Raw genomic sequence first — 23127 nt, forward strand, 5'->3', positions numbered from 1 at the left:
ACTCTATAGCTGCCTAAGTCAATGCTTTGAAATAACCCTCTGGTTCTACTTTTTTGGGAAAACCTTGATACAGCATCTACTCTTCCCTACCACCATGCTAATGTCACCAAGAGATAAGAGATAGAAAAAAGTCTATTATGTGGTCCCTGTCTTTGAAAACTTCCTAACCTAAAGAATATGATAAGTCAGTATTATGAATTATGTGAGGTAGTAATATCTTAGTAAATGTCAAATGAGTAGCTCTGAATTAAGTACTTAAGGAACTTAGGAAAAAAGACAACTTTTGTGGACTTAGGGAGTGCTCAGGGTAGGCTCTGTGTCAGAAATGGGGACAAGGATCAAAAGTAGACAGTTTAGGTGGATTGAAGTTGTACATAACCTATTAAATTTCAACTGCATCACTGCCCGCTTACTCATAAATGTTCCCAGGCTCCAATGACTAATCAGACATTCTGTCTGATATATAATCAGGAGAACAGAAAAACCTAAACTTGGAGTGTAAAAGCCCCAAAAGATAGAATTCCTCTCTACTACCAGCAGTAGAATCTTGGACAAATTGCATACTAATTTAAGCTCCAGATTCTTCACATATAAAACAGGGATAATAGTACATATCTGCCTATTATAAAGTCGTAGTGAGAAATAAATGAGATAAAATATTTGGCTTGGTGCCTTTTACAGAGCAAGTATTCAACCAACAATAAGTGAATGCAAAAATATATGAAGAATATTTTCACAAAGAATTCTACTAAAAATGAAACCCAACAATAATAAATTTCAAACTGTTGTAAGAAAAGTTATCCTAGATAAATTCATTTAGATCAATGGCATAAGCTAACTTTTTGAAAGATTAAATATCTGACATTCAAAAAAATATTTTACTCAGGTTCTGAAACCTAACCAAACTTCTTGTAATTGTATAAGAACTCCTAGAATACAATTTATAAGTGGACTTCCTGTGTGCATAAGGAATTTATAATGGAAAAATATTTTCTATCATCCAAAAAGTAGGCTCTGGATTCACATTATAGTACCTTGAGGAATATCTTTGGGTGGGGAATATTTCTTCTTCTTTACAATAACATTACTTTCACTCTTCATTTGTCTAGTTCCTGGTGTTGCTCTAATAATACAACATATTTCTGACGTATCTGAAGGAATCTGAAAAAGAAAAAGAAAAGCAGACAGCACATAATTCTTCCAGGTATTGTATTTGTATGCTGTTCTATTTCAACGGCATATCATTTCAACATCCATATTTCATACATATTAATGATAGAAAGCATTTATGAAATGCTTACTCCACTCTAGACACTAATGAAATGGTTTTTAAACATTTGTTTATTTAATACACACAAGAACCAAACAGGGAAGATTATATCATCCCCATTTGTAAAATGAGGAAAATTATGTTCAGAGAATTTGGATATCTTATTTAAGGACATAGAGAGCGTAATGATAAGAGTTGAGATTCAAGCACTCCAAAGTGCAAGAACAAGTTTACATGATTTACTGAATTAAAATATAAACTTATTTTAATTCCGAGCCATATACTAGATTTCCTTGGTTTCCCAACTCAATGAATTTTGACAACCACCAATCAAACAGACAGACTTCAGAATAAAGAAATAAGTGTCTTGGAGCTCCTGAGTGGCTCAGTGGGTTAAAGCCTCTGCCTTCGGTTCAGGTCGTGATCCCAGGGTCCTGGGATCGAGCCCCGCATCAGGCTCTCTGCTTGGCCCCGAGCCTGCTTCCCCTCTCTCTCTCTCTCTGCCTGCTTGTGATCTCTGTCTGTCAAATAAATAAATTAATAAAATCTTAAAAAAAAAAAAGAATAAAGAAATAAGTGTCTTCCAAAAGTGACATACCTTGTTTCTTAGAACTCAAATAGACATATGTATTTACCGAGGGCTCCTCCCACTGTAAGTAAAGCCTATATAGAAACAACTTCTACTTTAAAATTCGTATCTTCTTCTGTGATGGGCATCTGATATTTTTCTGCCCAGCATCATTTCTATTCTTCCAGTATGGAACGGTACCAGAGTTTTCTTGGGAGAATCTACACATTCTCCCAGCCTGCAGACCACTCCTTTCTTATGGTTCAGGTGGAGCTGATAATACTTCTGAGCACCAAGAAGCCTTAAAACCCAGCCCAGCCAATCACTATATGCTATGTGCCTGGGAACAGTGACTGGCTCAGACAAGAACATTTTAAATGGGTCAGGAGGAAGAAGGGAATTCTGCAACATGAGATTCTGGTACTAAGCCAAAATCCTTAAGGGAGCAAAAGCGGTCTGAGAGTGATACCCAACCCTAGCTATAGCTTTTGTAGTAGAAACAGATACATATCCTCTTACGAGGATGGGATCCCCATTATAGGCATATAGGATTCTTATCAAGTAGGAGCAAGGAAATAAATGATCAGGGTCAGAATCAGAGTCATTCTTCAAGATTCAGCTCAGAACCGTTCGAAGCAGAAATAATGGGCAAAATACAGTTCACTTCATCCTCTCATGTTATTATAACAACAATAAAGGAAGTAACAAATTCATAAGAAATCAAGCTACCATGTATAAGACTGTACAGGAATATCAAAGAGGGGAGTTAAGCCCCCAGAACATCCAATATCAGAAGTGCCAAATCAGAGTAGAATAACAATGTATGAAATGATTAAAGAAATAACAATTGAAATCTCATGGATGAGCAAACAAGAAACTATCTGGACTGAAAAGCAGATGTGAAAAAGACACAACTAGAATACCTTGAAATGAAAAATAAAATTGTTGAATACAAAATTCAATGGAAGACTTAAGCAGCAAAGTGGGCACAACTAAAGAATTACTGATGGTATTACCCAGAATACAACAAATAAATGAAAAATATTAAAGAGAGTTTGAAAGATACAGAGGATAGAAACATGTCTAACATATGTTAATTATCATCCCAGAAAGAATAAAACAGATAATAGCTGAGAAATTTCCCAAACTGATGAGAAACATGAGTGCACACATTCAGAAAGACTAATATCCCAAACAACATTACAATGAAAATCCAACAGGGGTGTCTAGGTGGCTCAATCAGTTAAATATCCAACTCTTGATTTTTGGCTCTGGTCATGATCTCAGGGTCTTGAGATCAAACCCCACGTTTGGTTCTGCGTTCAGCAGGGATTTTTTCCCCCCTCTCTCTTTCTCTCTCCCTCTCCCTCTGGCCCTCCCCCTGCACTTTCTCTCTCTCCAAAATAAATAAATAAATCTTTAAAAAATAAAGAACAGGGGAACCTAGGTGGCTCAGTGGGTTAAGTGTCTGCCTTTAGGTCAGGTCATGATCCTAGGGGACTGGGATTGAGATCCATCTCAGGTTCCCTACTTGGTGAGGAGTCTGCTTCTCCTTCTCCCCACCTCCCCTGCTTATTCTCTCGCTCCCTCTCTCTCAAAAATAAGTATAATCTTAAAAATAAATAAATAAAAATAAAAAGTAAAGAACAAAAAGCCAACAGCAAATAAAATATTAATCTCTTTATGTATACACTCCAGTGAAATTATAGCACACCCACAATAAGAACTTTAAAAAATCCAGAAAAAAAAAGGTATTTCAGTCCCTAAGACCACCTCAGACTCAGTGATTTGCCAAAGGACTCACAAGATTCAGAAAAGCTGGTATAGTCACAGTCAAGGCTTATTACACAATAAGATACAGACAAAAATCAGCAAAGGGAAGAGGTACATAGGTGGGCGTCAGGAGAAAAAGTATACAGAACTCAATGCAGGATAGTAAGCTTCCAGTTGTCTTCTCCTAGTTGAGTCACATGGATAACATTTAGTTTTCCCATGTGCAAAGTGTTGCCAACATGAAGAGCCCAGTAAACCTTGATTCAGACCCATCTCCTGGAGTTCAAACTGATACAAAGGTTGCCCAAAGCCTTAAGCATGAAAAACAGGTATTTAGCATAAATCACATTTAGTATAAGCTATCTGGTATAGCACCGGACATACAAAGACACTCTTTTTTTTTTTTTTTTAAGATTTTATTTATTTATTTGACAGAGAGAGAGATCACAAGTAGGCCGAGAGGCAGGCAGAGAGAGAGAGGGAAGCAGGCTCCCCGCCAAGCAGAGAGCCCGATGCGGGACTTGATCCCAGGACCCTGAGATCATGACCTGAGCGCCCAGGCGCCCCTACAAAGACACTCTTATTAGGCAGGATACTCCAAGGGGTCATAACTCTTACAAAGGTCTCCTTACATCTCAACAATGAGAAAACAACATAATTAAAAAATGGGCCAAAGACCTTACCAGACACCTCACCAAAGATATACAGATGCCAAGTAAGCATATTAAACAACGCTCCACATCTTATTTCCTATTCAGGGAGATGCAAATTAAAACAACAATTGGAGGGGCGCCTGGGTGGCTCAGTGGGTTAAAGCCTTTGCCTTCAGCTCAGGTCATGATCCCAGGGTCCTGGGATCGAGCCCTGCATCGGGCTTTCTGCTCAGCGGGGAGCCTGCTTCTTCCTCTCTCTCTCTCTGCCTGCCTCTCTGCCTACTTGTGAAATCTGTCTGTCAAATAAATAAAATCTTTATAAAACAACAATTGGATACTGCTACATACCTATTAGAATGGCCAATATCTAAAATATTGACAACAATAAACCTTTATCCAAACCCACAGAATGCACACTACCAAGAGTGGACCCTAAGTTAAACTGTGGAATGTGTGGGGTGATTGTAATGTTCCAATGCAGGTTTATCCTTGGTTTAAAAAAAAAAAAAAGTGCTCCTTGGTGAATGATGTCAGTGATGGTGGTGGCTATGCATGTACTGAAGCAGTGGGCTAAAAGAAATCTCTGCATGTCTCTCTCTATTTTGCTGTAAATCTAAAATTTCTCTAAAAATTAAGAAAATGCATTTTTTAGAAAGTAAAAGTATACAAAAATACATACCATGTTAATAACAGTTAAAAGAAAGTAAGAGTAGCTATATTAATACCAGAACAAGTAAATTTCTGTGCAAAGAACATTACCAGGAATAAAGAAGTTCCTTCATAATGAAGGATCCTGAATTAATCAAAAAAACATAACAATCCTAAACCATATTAACTGTTTACACACCTAGTAAAGAGCCTCAAAATATATATAAAACAAAAAGGATAGAAACGAAATGAGAGAGGGGCGCCTGGGTGACTCAGTCAGTTAAGCATCTGACTTTGGCTCAAGCCATGATCGCAGGGTCCTGGGATTGAGCCCCATGTCGAGCTCAGCAGGGAATCTGCTTCTCCTTCTGCCCCTCCCCCAGCTCATGCTCTCTCTCTCAAATAAATAAGTAAGATAAAGTAAAAAAGAAATTAAAGGAGAAATGGACAAACCCACCCTTACAGTCTGGTATTTTAATACCTCTTAATAATTGATAGACTAAATGGGCAAAAATCAGCAAAAATATAATTGACTTGAACATTACCACCAACCAACCTGACATGACTGATACTGTAGACCATTCTACTAAAAAAAAGGAAAATATGCATCATTCTCAAGTATACACAGAACATTTACCAAAATAAACCAAATGAATTATAAAACATGTCTCAATAAAGGCATACATACAAGGCATACAAAGAATGGTCATAGACCACAATGGGATTATATTAGAAATTAGTAACAGAAAGATCTCTGAAAAATTTCCAAATATGTGGACAAGAAATTGCATACTTCTAAAAAGGCCATGGATCAAAGAATAAATACACAGAGATAGGCTCTGTGAGAGGAAATAGTCTCTGTGAGAGGGTGATAAAAGGTTAACTGACTTAATAAGGGCAAGGTCCTAATCTGAAAGTTCTGGTGCCCTTTTAAGAGGAGGAAGAAACACCAGAGGACTTTAACACTTCATGCAAAGAGAGAAAAGGCCATATGAAGTTTTAGCAAGAAGGTGGACATCTACAAGCCAGAAGAGAGCTCTTCTGGGACCTGAGTAGGTTAACACCTTGGTCTTGGACTTTCTAGCCTCCAGGACTATGAGAAAATAAATTTCTGTTATGTAAGCCAACCAGTCTATCATATTTTATTGTGGAAAACCAAAGAGACTAATATAATGATCAATACACACATACACAGACACACACACACACACACACAAGTATTTCTCTACTCAGATATTGAAATTGAGAATACCACTTACATATAGTATCAATAATATGAAACACTATCATCAGGAGGGAAATAATGATATCAAGTAGGAATAATGACCCAAACAGTGAAAACTATAGAATTTGTACAGAAATTAAAGAAGAGCCAAAAAATGGATAGCTATACATTGTGTTTGGGTTGGAAGACTCAATATTGTCATGATATCAATTATTCCCAAATTAAGCTGTAGATACAATGCAATCCTAATCAAAATTCCATCAGGATTTTTTTTTTTTGGTAGAAATCAACAAGCTGATTCTAAAATTCATATAGAAATGCAAAGGACCTAGAATAACCAAAACAAATGAAAAAGAAAAACAAAGTTAGAGGCTAACCTTAACTAATTTCAAGAATTATTATAGTGCTTCCTTATTCGATACTGTTTGGTACTTGCACAAATATAGACAACAGTAAAACCTTATACAAGCTTGTACAAATACATGGATTACCTTTTTTCAACAAAGGTGGAAAAGCAATAGAGTGGAGAAAGAATAACCCTCAACAAATGTTGCTAGAATAATTGAATGTCTGTATGGAAATAAATAAATACACTGGAATCCATACTTCACACCAAAAGTAAAAAATTAACTCACAGTTATTAGTGTAAATTTTTAAAACTTCTGGAAGAAAACGTAGGAGAAAATCTTTGTGACCCTGGGTTAGGCAAAGATTTCTTAGATATGACAACAAAAGCATACCCATGAGAAAAATAAATAAAAAACTGACAAGTTGGACTTCATCAAAATTAAAAATGTATGTTCTTTAAGTGACACCATTTTGTAAGAAACTACAGACTTTATGATTCCATTTATAACAAATGTCCAGGAAAAGTTACTCTAGAGACAGAAAGTAGACTAGTATTTGCCTGGGGCTAGGCATGAGAACAGGGCTTAACTGTAAATAAGTGTGAAGGATTTGGAAAATGTTCTAAAACTGATATAGGTAATTACTGTACTATTCCATAAACTTACTAAGAATTACAGAATTGTAAACTTGAAATGGGTGAATTTTATGATATGTAAGATAAATAAAGCATTTTTTTCATGTTTTAAAAAAGGCAGTGGAGTGGATAAAAAAAAAAGGTATGGACTGGGATAATATCTTTCAAAGTATATATATCTGATAAAGGATTTGCATCAAGAATATATAAAAAACTCTCAAAATTCTACAATAAGAAAATAAACAATTTTCTTAATGTGCAAAAGATATGAACAGGTATGTCACCAAAATAAATACATAGATGGCAAATAAACACATGAAAATGTGATCAACATTATTGGTCATTAGGGAAATGCAAATTAAAACCAGAGTAAGATATCACTTCATACTAACTGGGAAGGTTAAGATTAAAAGACTGTACTAATGGTTAAGATTAAATTAACTAAAGGTTAAGATTATAAGTGTGACAGGACTAAATGAAGATGAAATGTAGATGTAGAGAAACTACAAGTCTCAAACATTGTTGGTGGAAATGTAAAATGGTACCACCACTTTGGAAAACAGTTTGGAAATTTCTTAGGTACTTACCCAACAGGAAAGGAAATATATAACCTTACAGTTAAAGAAGAAATTATTCTGATAATTAGTATTACAGTAAGATTTTTATTCAAGATTATTGTAATAGGGTTCACTCACACATTGTACAGATGAAACTAATGTAACACTGTATATCAACCATACTTTTAAAACAAAGATACACTATATGTTGGCTAATTGAATTTTAAATCTTAAATTAAAAAAAAAGAAACCTTTCTTTATTCACACACACAAAAAGACACATGATAAGGTATTGAAATAGAGGAGAGAAATTTGGCTCAAATCCAAATATAGCAAATATAGCCAGGGATGCACAGCTGATCAGCAGAATGGGTGTCAGTTATTGAAAAATTACGGAAGGAGACATCAAGTGCAAAGAGATTCTTATTAAATTGACCTTGTGATATAGTAATTTTTTTTAAGGTTTATTCATCTATATTTGTTTGAGAGAGAGAGCGAGAACATGAGCCAGGGGAGGGGCAGAGGTAAAGGGAGAGAAAGAGAAAATTTCCAGCAGACTCCGGGCTGAGCACGAGCCCGATGCGGGGCTTGATCTCAGGACTCTGAGATCATGAACCCAAGCTGAAATCGAGAGTCAACCAGTCAACTGACTAAGCCACCAAGGTGCCCTGATATTGAGATTTTCAATAAGAAGTATCTGTTTTTCATCCCCATTGTTAGCATGAGACTCCTAAAACCCTTGGAATTTCCTAAGTGATAAGAACCATAAGGGTGTTTTTGTTAATGTGATAAAACTTTAGGAATGCACCTAAGGAAGGGAGCTCCTTGCCAGGGGAACGAATTCTGGATTACAGGGTTGGATCAGGCCTGTGCCATAACCTCCAGGTAGGGGAGAGGAGATAGAGGTTTACTCGGTTGCCAATGGCCAATGATTTAATCAAACATACCTATGTAATGAAGCTGTTACCGGCTATATTCCAAGACCTTACCTTTACTGCTCACCTGCTTGTAGCCACCAACCTTTGTCCCACATTTCCCCTTTAGCTCTTTCTTCCAGTTTATCTCTTAACCCAGGCAAAGACCTCGCATCCTGTAATGGGAACCAAACTACCTCTCAAGAAATAATGACTACCTGAAGGAAAAGCTCCCAAGGTTCAGACCCCCAGACCAGTTTGAGCATCTCCCTCTTCCCTGATTTATGCCTGTACAGATAAACTATGGAATGACCCACGTAATGACAGTTACCTTTACCTTATCATAATACTAAAATCTCTGCCCAAGAAGGAGCACCAGCCTCAACTGCACAACATACAATGTATATATGTATGTACGATCCATGTATAGCTCCTTGCCCTTTCCCCATACCTTGCCCTATGCATTTCTTCCACGTGGCTATACCTGAGTTATATTCTTTTACAATATACCAGTAATCAAGTAAGTAAAATGTTTCTTTAACTTTTGTAAGCTTCTCCAGTAAGTTAATAAAATCCAAGGAGAGGGGTCATGGGAACTTCTGATTTATAGGTAGTTGGTCAGAAGCACAGTTAACAACTTAGACTGGCAAGTGGCATCTCAAGTAGAGGGTGGTTTTGTGGAACTAAGCCCTTTACCTGTGGAATCTAAAGCTATCTTCAGGTAGATAGTGCAAAATTGGATTGAATTCTAGGACACCCAGCTGATATCAGAAGTATTGCCTGTTGGAGGTGTGGGCAACTCTCCTATACACACACATACACACACTTTGAAACTAGATCCAGGAACCCAATTAGACCTAAGAGGCCAGAGTGTCAAAGGCAGGCCAGATCAAATCAGATCAGATCAAGGGTGGGAAATAGATATCAAGGGTGGGAGAAAATTCTTGCTAGAACTATACTCAGCAAGGATGTACACAAGACCTAGTTGAGAAGAGGGCTCAGAAGAGCCTAACTAAAGTTCAATCAAAGAGAGAATCTTTGTAATACAAATACTTGTACATGAATGTTCCTAATAGCTAAACGATCAAATGTCCATAAATGGGTAAAAGGATAAACTTTTGTGTACCATAAATGGAATACTACTTAGCAGTAAAAATGACCAAAGTATTGATATACTCAGCAACATGAATGAGTCTCAAAAATAACTACGCTGAGTTAAAGACACCAGACCAAAAATTCTCTCTCTCTCTCACTTGAATGACCCCAAAACTTTAGAAAATGTAAACCAAACTATAATTACAGTAACTAGATCAGTAGTTGCTTGGGTGACAGGGGCAGGAAGGAAAAAAATATAAAACAGGAGGAAGAAACTTTTGGGTTGACAGATATTCTCATGATCTAGACTGTGTTGGTGGTTTCACAGTTGCATACATAGGTGAAAATTTTCAAATTATACACTTTAAATATGTGCAGTTTATTGCATATAAATTATTCCTCAATAAAGATGCTTTTTAAGAGAGGTAATAGTTTCCAGTTTCACCTGGCCTCTCAATAATGGGCTATAATCTTGTGTTTCTCAACTTCTTCCTTACTTCAATCTATTTTTACTTCCCTTCAACCTCTTACCTACATTTTCTTTCTCTCTCTCCCAGGAAATTATCCCTCTAACTATCTCTAGTCTTAGCTTTTTATAATCTGTTCTCCACCTCTGGAGCCAGAAAGACATATGATATCATCCCTTGTTCAGAATTCTTTATTGGCTCCTCTCAGGAAAGAGATACAAATTACTTAATATGGATTAAAGACCCTTTGAGATCTTGGCCTTGTTTATCTTTACAGTCTCATCTCCAGCTTTCTCTCACCATCCAGATTCCCACCCTCATCACAGAGTCACACTGAAAAGGCCTAGCTACAATGAAGCACTACATATCCCTTGAGTTTTGTCTTTTTATGTCTTTTTCTCTCTGCCTCTTTCTCCCACTCTGTCCTTCTGTCTCTCCGTCTGCTCCCATGTCCCTTCTTTCTGGCTCTTTCTTTCTCCCCACCCCACTTTCTGTACTCTCTTTTTCTGCTCATCCTCTAGCTCTATTCCCACACCCATGGCTCTTAGTTTTATGAATTTTATGTCTTCTTTTTCAAAGGAGCATAGTACTTCCGTGTATTCATCCTAACAAAATGAAATTGGTGATTATTAATTTATATGTACAGATGAAAACAGAGCTATGGATCAAAGCAGGCTAACAGTGTTTCCTCTAGTTCAGAATTTAATAGCCTCAGGCCCTCACAATGTAGAGTTCTGGCCCTGGCAGCCTAACATTCTTTATTTAGAATTGTAACTGATAGCTGCCTCCTCATGTGGATGATGTTAGCCTCAAATGAGTTACAGATTTCTTAAAGTATCTCATAAACAAAGTATCCAATATAACAGTATTAATTTCAATAATTGAAGAAAAAATGGAAAATACTAACCTCATTTGAAGAGCATTCTTGCAAATTTGACACAGGAACAATTTCATTTGAATTAACATAATTGCTGACATTTGGAAATAGTTCTTCAAAAGATGTTTTTGGCACTGAGGACAAATCAATCTATAAAAAAATATTACTCTTATAGATGTCAAATGTGGCAGAAACAATTCTTTTTACATAATTAAAGGTGAAATGTTATCTCATTAGAAGCATTTCCTTGGGAAAAAGTACGGAGTTTCTTTCTGAGGTGATAAAAAGATTCTAAAATTGACTGTGGTGATGATTACACATACCTGTGAATATACTAAAAAAACACTGCATTTCACACTCTAAATAGGTGAATTGTATGGTATGTTAATTATACCTCAATAAAGCTGTTTTAAAAAGCCCACTACAAAAAAAGTGTTAAACATAAGTTACCATGTGACTCAGCAATTCTACTTCCTCTTCTAAGCATAAACAAAATACAACTGAAAGCACATATTCACATAAAAACTTGTACGTGAACGTTCATAGCAATATTATTTTTCAAATGTCCCCAAACTGACAAATTAGTAAACAAAATGTAGTATATCCTTACCATGGGATATCATTCAGTCATAAGTAAGGAAGAAAGTGTATGTTATAAAATGGATGAACTTAGAAAACATTATGTTAAGTGAAAGAAGCCAGACACAAAAGGCCACATATTATATGATTCCATTTAAATGAAATAGCCAGAATAAGTAAACCTATAAAGGACCCTTCATCCCAGCTTGAAAAACTGATCTTCGCTTAATTTTCATGCTCAGTTCCTAATGGAACCTGATAAAGTAACAATGTCAACATTGCTAATGGTAAAAATGATGTCTGATTGATAAATTGCATCTGGACTAGGAAGAACTATAACTGCACTATGAATAAATGATAAATGCACTATATGTAAATAAACCTTATGAAAAGCACCATAGTTTGGATTTCCCTGACTCTTGTAATTTGGCATGTCTCTAGTGGGGACACTGGAAGCTATGTCTGTGTGGTATTACAAAGATATGGATCTCATCTACTTGTGTCTGAGCTGTACCCAAACTGCTAAGTCAACTGCTCCATAGACTTCTGTGAAGACTGATCCCACTGAAGGGGAACACCTGTTTCTGCCCTGCTTGTAAGTTGTATTTCTATTGTTTAGTTGAGCCTAAGAAGAACTCTGGTTGGATGAGAGCCAAATTATAAGACTCTTAGAAGAAAACAGAGGGGTAAAATTTAATAACATTGAATTTTGCAATAATTTCTCAGCTATGACACCAAAAGCACAGGAAAAGGAAAAAAACAGATAAATTGGACTAGATAAAAATTAAAGCTTTTGTGCTTCAAAGAATACTATCAACAGAATGAAAAGGTAACCCATAGAATGAGAGAAAATATTTGCCAACCATATATCTGACAAGGGGTTAAAATAGAGAATACATGAAAAAAAAAAAACACAAACAAACTCTTATAACTCAACAACAAATAAATAAGCTGATTAAGAAATGGGCAATAGACTTGAACAGACATCTATTAAAAGAAGATAATAGGGCCAATAAGCATGTGAAAAGAAGCTCAACATCACTAGCCATAAGGGAAATACAAATTAAAACCACAATGAGATATCATCTCACACCCATGAGGATGGCGATTATTTTGAAAAACACATAGAAAATAACAAGTGTTGGCAAGGATGTAGAGAAATTGGAACCATTGTGCATTGTTACTGGGACTTTAAAATAGAGCAGCTGTTATGGAAAACAGTATGTCAGTTCCTCAAAAAGTTAAAAATGAGAATTACCATTTGATCCAGCAATTCCACTTTAAAGTGTATACCAGAAGAACTGAAAACAGAGACAGAAAAGAAATATTTGAACACTCATGTTCAAAGCAGCATTATTCACACTGGCCAAAAGTTGGAAGTAACCCAAATGTCCACAGACCGATGAAAAGATAAACAAAATGTGGTATATACATACAATGGAATATATTCAGCCTCTAGAAAGGAAAAAAGTTGACATATGCTACAACATGGATGAAACACTATGTTAAATGAAATCTGTCACAAAAGGACAAATACTGTATGATTCCACTTATATGAAGTATATAGAGCAGTCAAATTCAGAGGGGGAAGGTAGAATCGTGGTTGAGAGGGAGTGAGGGATGGAGAAATGGGTACTTAGTGTTTAATGTATGGAGTTTCAATTTTGCAAGAAGAAAAACTTTGCAAGAAAATCTGCATTAAAAAAAGTAATGGTTGCACAACATGTGAATGTACTTGAACTATACAGTTAAAAAGGGATAAAATGGTAAATTTTAGAACTGGGTAGCTCAGTCAGTTAAGTGTCCCACTCTTGATTTTGGCTCAGGTCATGATCTCAGGGTTGTGAAATAGAGCTCCAAGTTTGGCTTTGCACTGGGAGTGGAGCCTGCTTAAGATTCTCTTTCTCTCTTGCTCTCTGCCCCTCCCACACCCTGCTTGTATGCTGTCTCTCTCCAAAAAAAAAACCGAACAAACAAACAAAAAAAATTGTTAAAAATGTTAAACATTATGTTACATTGTGCCACAATAAAAAACAAACAACAACAACAACAACAACAAAACAAAAGAAAACCCTGGTTGGTGCTGTAGTATTCTAATTTTTTTAAATTTACTTACTTGACAGAGATCACAAGCAGGCAGAGAGGCAGGCAGAGAGAGAGAGAGGAGGAGGAAGCAGGCTCCCCGCGGAGCAGAGAGCCCAACTAGGGGCTCAATCCCAGGACCCTGGGATCATGACCCGAGCCAAAGGCAGAGGCTTTAATCCACTGAGCCACCCAGGTGCCCCTCTAATTTTTCTTTTATGTAGAGCAGTATATAGAGTACATCCAGCGAAAGCAAGTCTATACAACAGAAAAATAGACATTATTCCCTAAATAGAATATTTCCCTGGTGTGACAGAAACAGAATAACAGGGAAGAGGGGGAACCAAAACATAGATACTAAAAGTGACAAATGCTAATACTTACCACTAAACCAGCAGTTTGTGAAGATGGTGTACTTGTTAAGAGGCCTCTGCTTTTCTTATCAGGAATACTAGAATTTGTTGTCTATCAGTGTTTTGTGAAATAGGAGATTGAATAGCATAAATAAATAAACTAATTTAATACAGTAAAAACACAATATCAAATTAGTAGACTAGATCATAAAGTGTCATACTAATAAAACTTTAATGTGCTAATTAAATTTAAACCACTAGACAAGTAACTAAAGAATTTTCTGGCTTAAGCTAGGTCAAGGAACTGAGAGTTCTGCATGGCACAAGAATACTACAAGAATACTTTGGGTGAAATCACTCTTAATTTAGGAAGAAAAGCTAATTAAAGTTTTGAACTAGGAAATGGTGTTTAATTATCTTTTTTACTGCTAAGAAAATTATTTTACCTTTAGCATTTGTTTAATTGCTAGTATATTATTGTACTTTTCATGGAAAGGGATTATAAGTTCTTCGTGAAGCTGTTAAACATGTATGTAATAAGGATAATTGGTTTAAAATACATACATTTAAATACATATACATACTTCCATTTATTTAATATCAAAGTTAGAGAAATTATAAAGACTCATTTTCTATTTCCTGAATATGCAAAGAGGCAGACAGATATTGGACAGGTGGACAAATCAAGAAAGAGTGAGAGAGCAAGAGAAAGACAGGGTGAGAGTCCTAAAAGTTAAGAGAGAAAGGGAGGGATGGGAGAGGGAAAAGGAGGAGAGATGAGGTGGGTGAGGGAAAAAGAAAGGAAGAGAGAGAGGATGAGAGACAAAAGAGAGGAACACTAAGAAGAGAGAGGGAGGGAGAAGAAAGATGGAGAAGATGGAGACCAACAGACTATGAACAGAAAGGAAATGACAGAGAAACAGAGTCAGAGACAGAGAAGGGCAGATGGAGAGAGATCAAAGCAGAGACAAAGAATAAAGAGCTGGAGTCGAAGAGACAAAAACCAGGGAAAAAGAGAAGGAGAGCAGTAAAACAGAGTGACACAATTATTCAAAAAGAGAGAAGACAGATAACTTTATTTCTAGCAGTCAGCTATCTTTTCAACTTTGGGATTCCATGAAACAATCAGTCCCTCTGATAAATCTCTTTGAATAGGTGTTTATTATATGCTGCCAACTTTGGAACACGAACCCAGAGTTGGAAATTGAACATCACAGGAAAGTTTATGTTAGGTTTCTTTCTTCTTTCTTTCCTCATTTTTTTCATTCTTCCTTTCCTTTCTGGCTTAACATTTCTTTTTTTTTTTTTTTAAGATTTTATTTATTTATTTGACAGACGGAGATCACAAGTAGGGAGAGAAGCAGGCAGAGAGAGAGGAGGAAGCAGGCTTCCCGCTGAGCAGAGAGCCCGATGCGGGGCTCGATCCCAGGACCCTGAGATCACGACCTGAGCCGAAGGCAGAGGCTTTAACCCACTGAGCCACCCAGGTGCCCCTCTGGCTTAACATTTCTTAAACTAGTTGTTCAAGATGTAATATGGGATCATTTACTAGGAAATTTTCTATCAAAAAAATTTTATGGGTATATTTCCCTGGCACACTGAATATGTCAGCTCTCTAATTCATTAGCTATTTTATCTTCTCTTCATCTGAACAACAGGGATTATTCTACTCCTAAGGATTGCTGTACAACAGTTACAAAGAATACATGTAAAGAGAGCCTGTAGAGTAGGAGATACTCCGTGACAGTTATTATTTATCATTGTGGCTGCCATGGAGGTGCTCTGGGCAGATCTCCCTGAACAAAGAAACTGCTGTTCCACTGCAAGGAGTGCAGTTAGGTGACAGCCACCCCCTGGCCCATTGCAACTTCTCTGGAATCTGCTTCAGCTTTCAGGTTGAGCCCATCATCTTCTCAGGCAACCCTCAGCCAAGGTTTGAGCATAGGAAGCAACGTAAGAATCCTGTAATGGATAATCTTTGCTCCAGACCTTGAAATGGGAGAGCTTTTGGCATTGAGGGCTGAGACTATTCCTGCCCAATGCAGCTTTCTCCCTGCTCCTTCCTCAGGTATTACCCCTTTCAGTACACCACTTGAACTCAATTCTGCTTGAATATCTGCTTCCCAGTGGTCCCAAGACACACAATTGTTAACTGACAATCTATTTTTTTAATCTGTGTATAGTTGTAAACATAAAGCTCTCTGCATTTTTTCCCCTAGATTTGTTAAGAAGTTAGGCATATCTAAATCTTTCCAATAAGTACATTTCCTTGGTATATGCTTTTCAAGAATTATTTAATAGAAGATCAGGGCTTACCAATGCAGGTTCCAGGAGATGAGACAATGGAACTTTGGTAATTGATCTACTTGAAGGAACCTTGATTTTTACATGATGAGACCTTAACTTTGTTTGAAAATATGTATTTCTAGGTTCAGGATCATTTTCTGGCTGAAACAAATTCATATTCATGAAATACACTTCATAGTACTATAAAAACATTTGTAGCACTTCTCAGATATTTTATTGTGATAGAAATATGTTGTAAGTATTATGATTAAAATAGGGTATATACATCAATCATATATACATATAAATTTATAGATAGATAATTCTATTGTTATTCTCTCAACTTGAAAAAGTTTTCAAGTTAAAGATACTTTTGTTAAAAAAAGTAAAGTTTTCTATGTATTAAAAAATAAAATCTATTAAAAGACAAAACAGCTTAAAATACACACAACTCAAAAAATTTCCCTACCACATTTAAGGTAACATCTCCCAAACAGTGTTCAGTAAAAAATATGTAATGAGATCTGTCCATCTGCCAATGGTTAAAACTAAATTTTAGAGAAAATGTCAAATACATTTATATAAATGTATTTATTATGTAATAATCTTCATTTAAGAAACCAAAAGTATTAAGACATCAGGAAGCTACAACTACAAAAAAGTGTGTTGCTTTACCAATTAATCCCTGACTAAAACTGCAGACTGCTGAGTAACTGCTTGTCCTATGTAACTTGTCCAGTGCTTCTGAGATGTATTTATAATAGTATTCCCAGTTTACATATATTCAACATAACTGAGGAGGTACAATTTGAGTTGAGTCTTGAAAGAATGACAGTATTTTGAGTTATGGCTTAGAGGATAAAGAGAAGGTAGAGGGAGGGGAGGGGAAGGAAGGAAGGAAACCAAGGAGCTATAAGGTTCATTCTAAGCCAAGAAAAGAACAAGGGTATGCAGCAAAGAGCAAGGTACTTACTGGCATCTACCGATCCATTTCCCTCATATATTATTTTCAGCAATTTCATCACACAAATTGATAATCCATCTAACCAACTGGCCTCCCAGTTGCTTGACCTCTGCATTCTCAATAACCTTTTCCCCTCATGGCATTTTAGTCAGTACATAAATCAAACACAGCTCTTACCATCAACAGAAATTAGAGAATTGCCAATTTGAATAGTTTCTTATATCCTTCCAACCCATGTTCAATTATCTTCATGATATAAACTCCTCCCTCAATGAAATCTCCAACTTACTGATCCTACCACTTATCTTCATACATTATCCTTCTCCTTTCATTCCTCCCTCATCTATCACCTTCCATCATTGTCATTAACGCTTTCTCCTTCTATCACAGATGTCTGACAAACCCCCAACCCTAGATGACTCCTAGATGACATCAACATCTTCCGTACCTCCACTGCAACTAAGCGCTGGACATATCAAAGTCACCACAAACTCAAAAGGAAAAACCACAGACTGGAAATATTTCTACATTTATCTGGATTCTGAGATGAGAGTGAAATAATCCCTTCCATTCTCAGCTGACATTACCCAACATTACCCAACAACATTGCCCAACAACAACAGAAGAAATCAAAAGATTTCGGGACTCAATTGGGGGGACTCAATTTGGGGGACCTGGTACAAACTAAAAATGTGGGGCCTCTTGTTTAAGAAAACTATTAAAAATGTCAGGGCAACAGCAGAGCATTAAATGAAATGTGAGATCCTTCTAAGCACAAAGCCCATGCTGCTACCACTACACCACTACTTTTACAAATATAGCATAATGGTAATATCTCTCCTCTTTTTTTTTTTTTTTAATATTCTTCCTCTTTCAAAGGCCAGTTCCTCCACTTGTATTCTGGATCCTGTCTTTACTCATCTTTTCAAAGACTTCCCTCTTCCACATAATAGTATATGGAATTTGTTGAGGTTTTCTGAAACAGCTTTATTGAGATATAATTCACATACCATAAAACTCACCCATTTTAAGAGTAAAATTCAATGGTTTTCAGTATATTGATTTTTAATTTTTATTTATTTTTTAGATTTAAGTTTTAGTTAACATAGAGCGCAATATTGATTTCTGGAGTAGAATTTAGTGATTTATCACTTCATAAAACCAGTGCTAGGTGCGCATGGGTGGCTCAGTGGGTTGAAGCCTCTGCCTTTGGCTCAGGTCATGATCCCAGGGTCCTGGGATGGAGCCCCACATCGGGCTCTCTGCTCAGTGGGGAGCCTGCTTCCTCCTCTCTCTCTGCTTGTCTCTCTGCCTACTGTGCTCTCTGTCAAATAAATAAATAAAATTTTAAAAAACAAACGAACAAACAAACCAGTCCTCATCACAAGAAATGCCCTCTTTAAATACCCATCACTCACTGAGTTCACCCATCCATCAACCCTCGCTTTGTTCTCTATTGTTAAGAGTCACTGCTGGCTTGTTTCCCTCTCTCCTTTTTTTTTTTCCCCCTTTTCCTCCTTCCCATATATTCATCTTATTTCTTACTTAAATTCCACATATGAATGAGATCATATAGTATTTCTCTTCCCCTGACCGACTTATTTCACTGAGCATAATACATTCTAGTTCCATCCATGTAGTTGCAAATGGCAAGATTTCATCCTTTTTGATGATTGATGAATATTCCTGTGTGCGTGTGTGTGTGTGTGTGTGTGTGTGTGTGTGTGTGTGTGTGTTGATATCTTCTGTATCCACTCATCAGTAGACAGCCATTTGGGCTCTTTCCATAATTTGACTATTGTTCATAACACTGCTATAAATATCGGGGTGCATGTACCCCTTAAATCTGTATTTTTGTATCCTTTGGATAAATACCTAGCAGTGCAATTGCTGGATCATATGGTAGTGCTATTTTTAACTTTTTGAGGAAACTCCAAACTGTTCTCCAGAGTGGCTGCACAGTTTGCATTCCCACTAACAGTGCACAAGGATTCTCCTTTCTCTGCATCCTCGCCAACACCTGTTGTTTCTTGTGTTGTTAATTTTAGTCATTCTGACAGGTGTGAATTAATATCTCATCATGGTTTTGATTTGTATTTCCCTGAGGATGAGTGATGTTGAATATCTTTTCATGTATCTGTAAGCCATCTGGATGTCTTCTTTGGAAAAGTGTCTATTCATGTCTTCTGCCATTTCTTAACTTGATTATTTAGTTTTTGGGTGTTGAGTTTGATAAGTTCTTTATAGATTTTAGATACCCTTTATAAGATATGTCATTTGCAAATATCTTTTCCCATTCTGGAAACTGACTTTTAGTATTATAGATTGTTACCTGTGCTGTGCAAAAGCTTTTTATCTTGATGAAGTCTCAATAGTTCATTTTTGCTTTTGTTTCCCTTGCCTCCAGTGACGTATCTAAGTAAGAAGTTGATACAGCCGAAGTAAAAGAGGTTTCTGCCTGTGTTCTTCTCTAGGATATTGATGGTTTCCTGTCTCAATTTAAGTCTTTCATCCATCTTGAATTTATTTTTGTGTTGGTGTAAAAAAGTGGTCCAATTTCATTCCTCTGCATGTCACTGTCCAGTTTCCCCAACACCATTTGTTGAAGAGACTGTCTTTTATTCTTTGCCGCTTTGTTGAAAATTAGTTGATCATAGAGTTGTGGGTCCATTTCTGGGTTCTCTATTCTGTTCCAGTGACCTATGTATCTGTTTTTGTACCAGTACCATACTGTCTTGATGACTACAGCTTTACAATATAGCTTAAAATACGAAATCATGATGCCTCCAGTTTTGTTTTTCTTTTTCAGAATTGCTTTGACTATTCAAGGTCTTTGTAGTTCCATACAAATTTTCGGACTGTTTGTTCTAGCTCTGTGAAAAATGCTGGTGGTATTGTGATAGGGATTGCATTAAATGTGTCGATTGCTTTGGGTAATATACACATTTTAATAATGTTTCTTCTTCCAATCCATGAGCATGGAATACTTTTCCATTTCTCTTGTCTTCTTCAATTTCTTTCATAAGTGTTCTACAGTTTTCTTTTCTTTTAAAGATTTTATTTATTTATCTGACAGAGAGAGAGAGATTACAAGTAGGCAGAGAGGCAGGAAGAGGTGGAGGGGGAAGCAAGCCCCCTGCTGAGAGAGAAATGCAGTGCTCTATCCCAGAAACCTGGGATAATGACCTGAGCTGAAGGCAGAGGCTTAACCCATTGGGCCACCCAGGTGCCTGTAAATTCATGTATTAGTATTAGCAACTTTTTTGGTGGAGTCTTTTGTTTTCTTACATAGATTTCCCTGTCATCTGCAAATAGTGAATGCTTGACTTCTTCCTTGACAATTTAGATACCTATTACTTCTTTTTCTTGTCTGATTGCTAGGCTAAGACTTCTAGTACTATATTAAATAGAAATGGTGAGAGTGGACATCCTTGTCTTGCTCCTAACCCTAAGGGAAAGGCTCTGTTTGTCCCCATTTAGGATGATATTAGCTGTGGGTCTTTTGTATGTGGTCTTTATGATGCTGAGGTATGTTCCATCTATCCCTATTTTGTTGAGGGTTTTTATGAAGAAAGAATACTGTATTTTGTCAAAAGATTTTTCTGCATCTACACAGAGAATCATTTGGTTCTTATCCTTCTTTTCTTTTCTTTTTAAAAAAGATTTTATTTATTTACTTGAGAGAGAGAGAGAGAGAGAGAGCATGAGAGGGGAGAGGGTCAGAGGGAGGGGCAGACTCCCTGATGAGCACGGAGACGGATGCGGGACTTGATCCCAGGACTCCAGGATCATGACCTGAGCCGAAGGCTGTTGCTTAACTAACTGAGCCACCCAGGCGCCCGCCCCCCTTTCTTTTCTTAACATGGTGTATCATGCTGACTGATCTGCGAAATGTTGAACCACCCTTACAGCCCAGGAATAAATCCCATTTGATCATGGTCAATAATTCTTTTAATGTACTGTTGAATTCAATTTGCTAGTACTTTTTTGAGAATTTTGCATCCATGTTCACTGGGGATATTGGGCTATAATTCTCCTTTTTTTTTTTTTTAAAGATTTTATTTATTTATTTGACAGAGAGAGAGATCACAAGCAGGCAGAGAGGCAGGCAGAGAGGGGGGGGGGAGCAGGCTCCCTGCTGAGCAGAGAGCCCGATGTGGGGCTCGATCCCAGAATCCCGAGATCATGACCTGAGCCGAAGGCAGAGGCTTAATCCACTGAGCCACCCAGGTGCCCCTATAATTCTCCTTTTCAGTGGGGTCTTTGTCTGGTTTTGGAATCAAGGTAATGTTAGCTTCATAGAATGAATTTGGAAGTTTTCCTCCCATTTCTATTTTTTGGAACAGTTTGAGGAGAATAGGTATTAACTATCCTTTAAATGTCTGTCAGAAATCCCCTGGGAATCCATCCAGCCCTGGACTTTGTTTGGTAGGAGATTTTTGATTACTGAGTCAATTTCTTCGCTGGTTATGGGTCTGTTCGGGTTTTCTATTTCTTGTGGTTTCAGTTTTGGTAGTTTACATGTTTCTAGGAATTTGTCCATTTCTTCCAGATTGCCTAAATTTTTGGCATATAATTGCTCATAGTAGTCTCTTATAATTGTTTGCATTTCTGTGATGTTGGTTGTGATCTCTCCTCTCTCATTCATAATTTTATCTATTTAGGTCCTTTCTCTTTCCTTTTTGAATAAGACTGGCTAGGAGTTTATCAATTTTATTAATTCTTTTGAAGAACCAGCTCTTGGTTTTGTTAATCAGTTCTACTATAGTTTTTTGTTTTGTTTGTTTCTAGATCCTTTATTTCTGCTCTAATCTTTATTATTTTCCTTCTTCTGCTAGCTTTAGGCTTTATTTGCTGTTCCCTTTCTAGTTCTTTTAGGTGTAAAGTTAGGTTGTGTAGTTGATACTTTTCTTGAGGTAGTTCTATATTGCAATATACTTCCCTCTTAGGACTGCATTTACTGCAACCCAAGGGTTTTGGACTGTCGTGTTCTCATTTTCCTGTGCTTCCACATATTTTTTTATTTCTTCTTTAATCTCCTGGTAATCCATTAATTCTACAGGAAGACGCTTTTTAACTTCCATGTATGTGTAGTATTTCCAAATTTTTTCTTGTGATTGACTTCAGGTTTCATAGCATTGTGGTCTGAAAATATGCATGGTATGATCTTAATCTTTTTGTACTTGTTGAGGGCTGATTTGTGACCCAGTATGTGATCTATTCTGGAGAATGCTCCATGTGCACTCAGAAAGAATCTGTATTCTGCTGCTTTAAGATGAAATGTTCTGAATATACCTCTTAAGTCCATCTGGTTCACTGTGTCATTCAAAGTCATTGTTTCCTTGCTGATTTTCAATCTGTCCATTGTCGTGAGTGGAGCGTTAAAGTCCCCTACTGTTATTGTATTATTATCAATTAATTTCTTTATGTTTATTATTAAATGATTTATATATTTGGATACTCCCAAGTTGGGGGCATAAATATTCACAACTGTTCAATCGTCTTGATGGATAGACCCCTTAATCATTATACAATGCCCTTTTTCATGTCTTGTTACAGACTTTGTTTTAAAATCTAGTTTGTCTGATATAAGTATGACTACTCCAGCTTTCTTTCAATGTCCGTTAGTATACTAGATGGTTCTCCATCCCCTCACTTTCAGTTTGTAGGTGTCTTTAGGTCTAAAATGAGTCTCCTATAGGCAGCATATAGATGGATTTGTTTTTCTATCCATTCTGACACCCTATGCCTTTTGACTGGAGCATTTAGTCCATTTATACTCAGAAATTATTGAAAGATATGAATTTAGTGCTGTTGTGTTACCTGTAGAATTG

General features: G+C 36.7%; 1 protein-coding gene across 1 annotated transcript in view; it reads right to left on the minus strand.

The window, feature by feature from the left end:
• The window catches only part of MEIKIN (meiotic kinetochore factor), a 90373-nt gene that overhangs the window by 9685 nt on the left and 57561 nt on the right, over positions 1 to 23127 (minus strand). Inside the window, exons 10-12 of the mRNA XM_032837677.1 lie at positions 14075 to 14155; positions 11060 to 11179; positions 1035 to 1161 (exon numbers count right to left, since the gene is read on the minus strand). Of these exons, the coding sequence (XP_032693568.1) occupies positions 1035 to 1161; positions 11060 to 11179; positions 14075 to 14155 (328 nt within the window). The remainder of the gene's footprint in view (positions 1 to 1034; positions 1162 to 11059; positions 11180 to 14074; positions 14156 to 23127) is intronic.

This window comes from Lontra canadensis, unplaced genomic scaffold (assembly GCF_010015895.1).
Source record: "Lontra canadensis isolate GAN:19392208 unplaced genomic scaffold, GSC_riverotter_1.0 scaffold99, whole genome shotgun sequence".
Lineage (NCBI taxonomy): Eukaryota > Metazoa > Chordata > Mammalia > Carnivora > Mustelidae > Lontra > Lontra canadensis.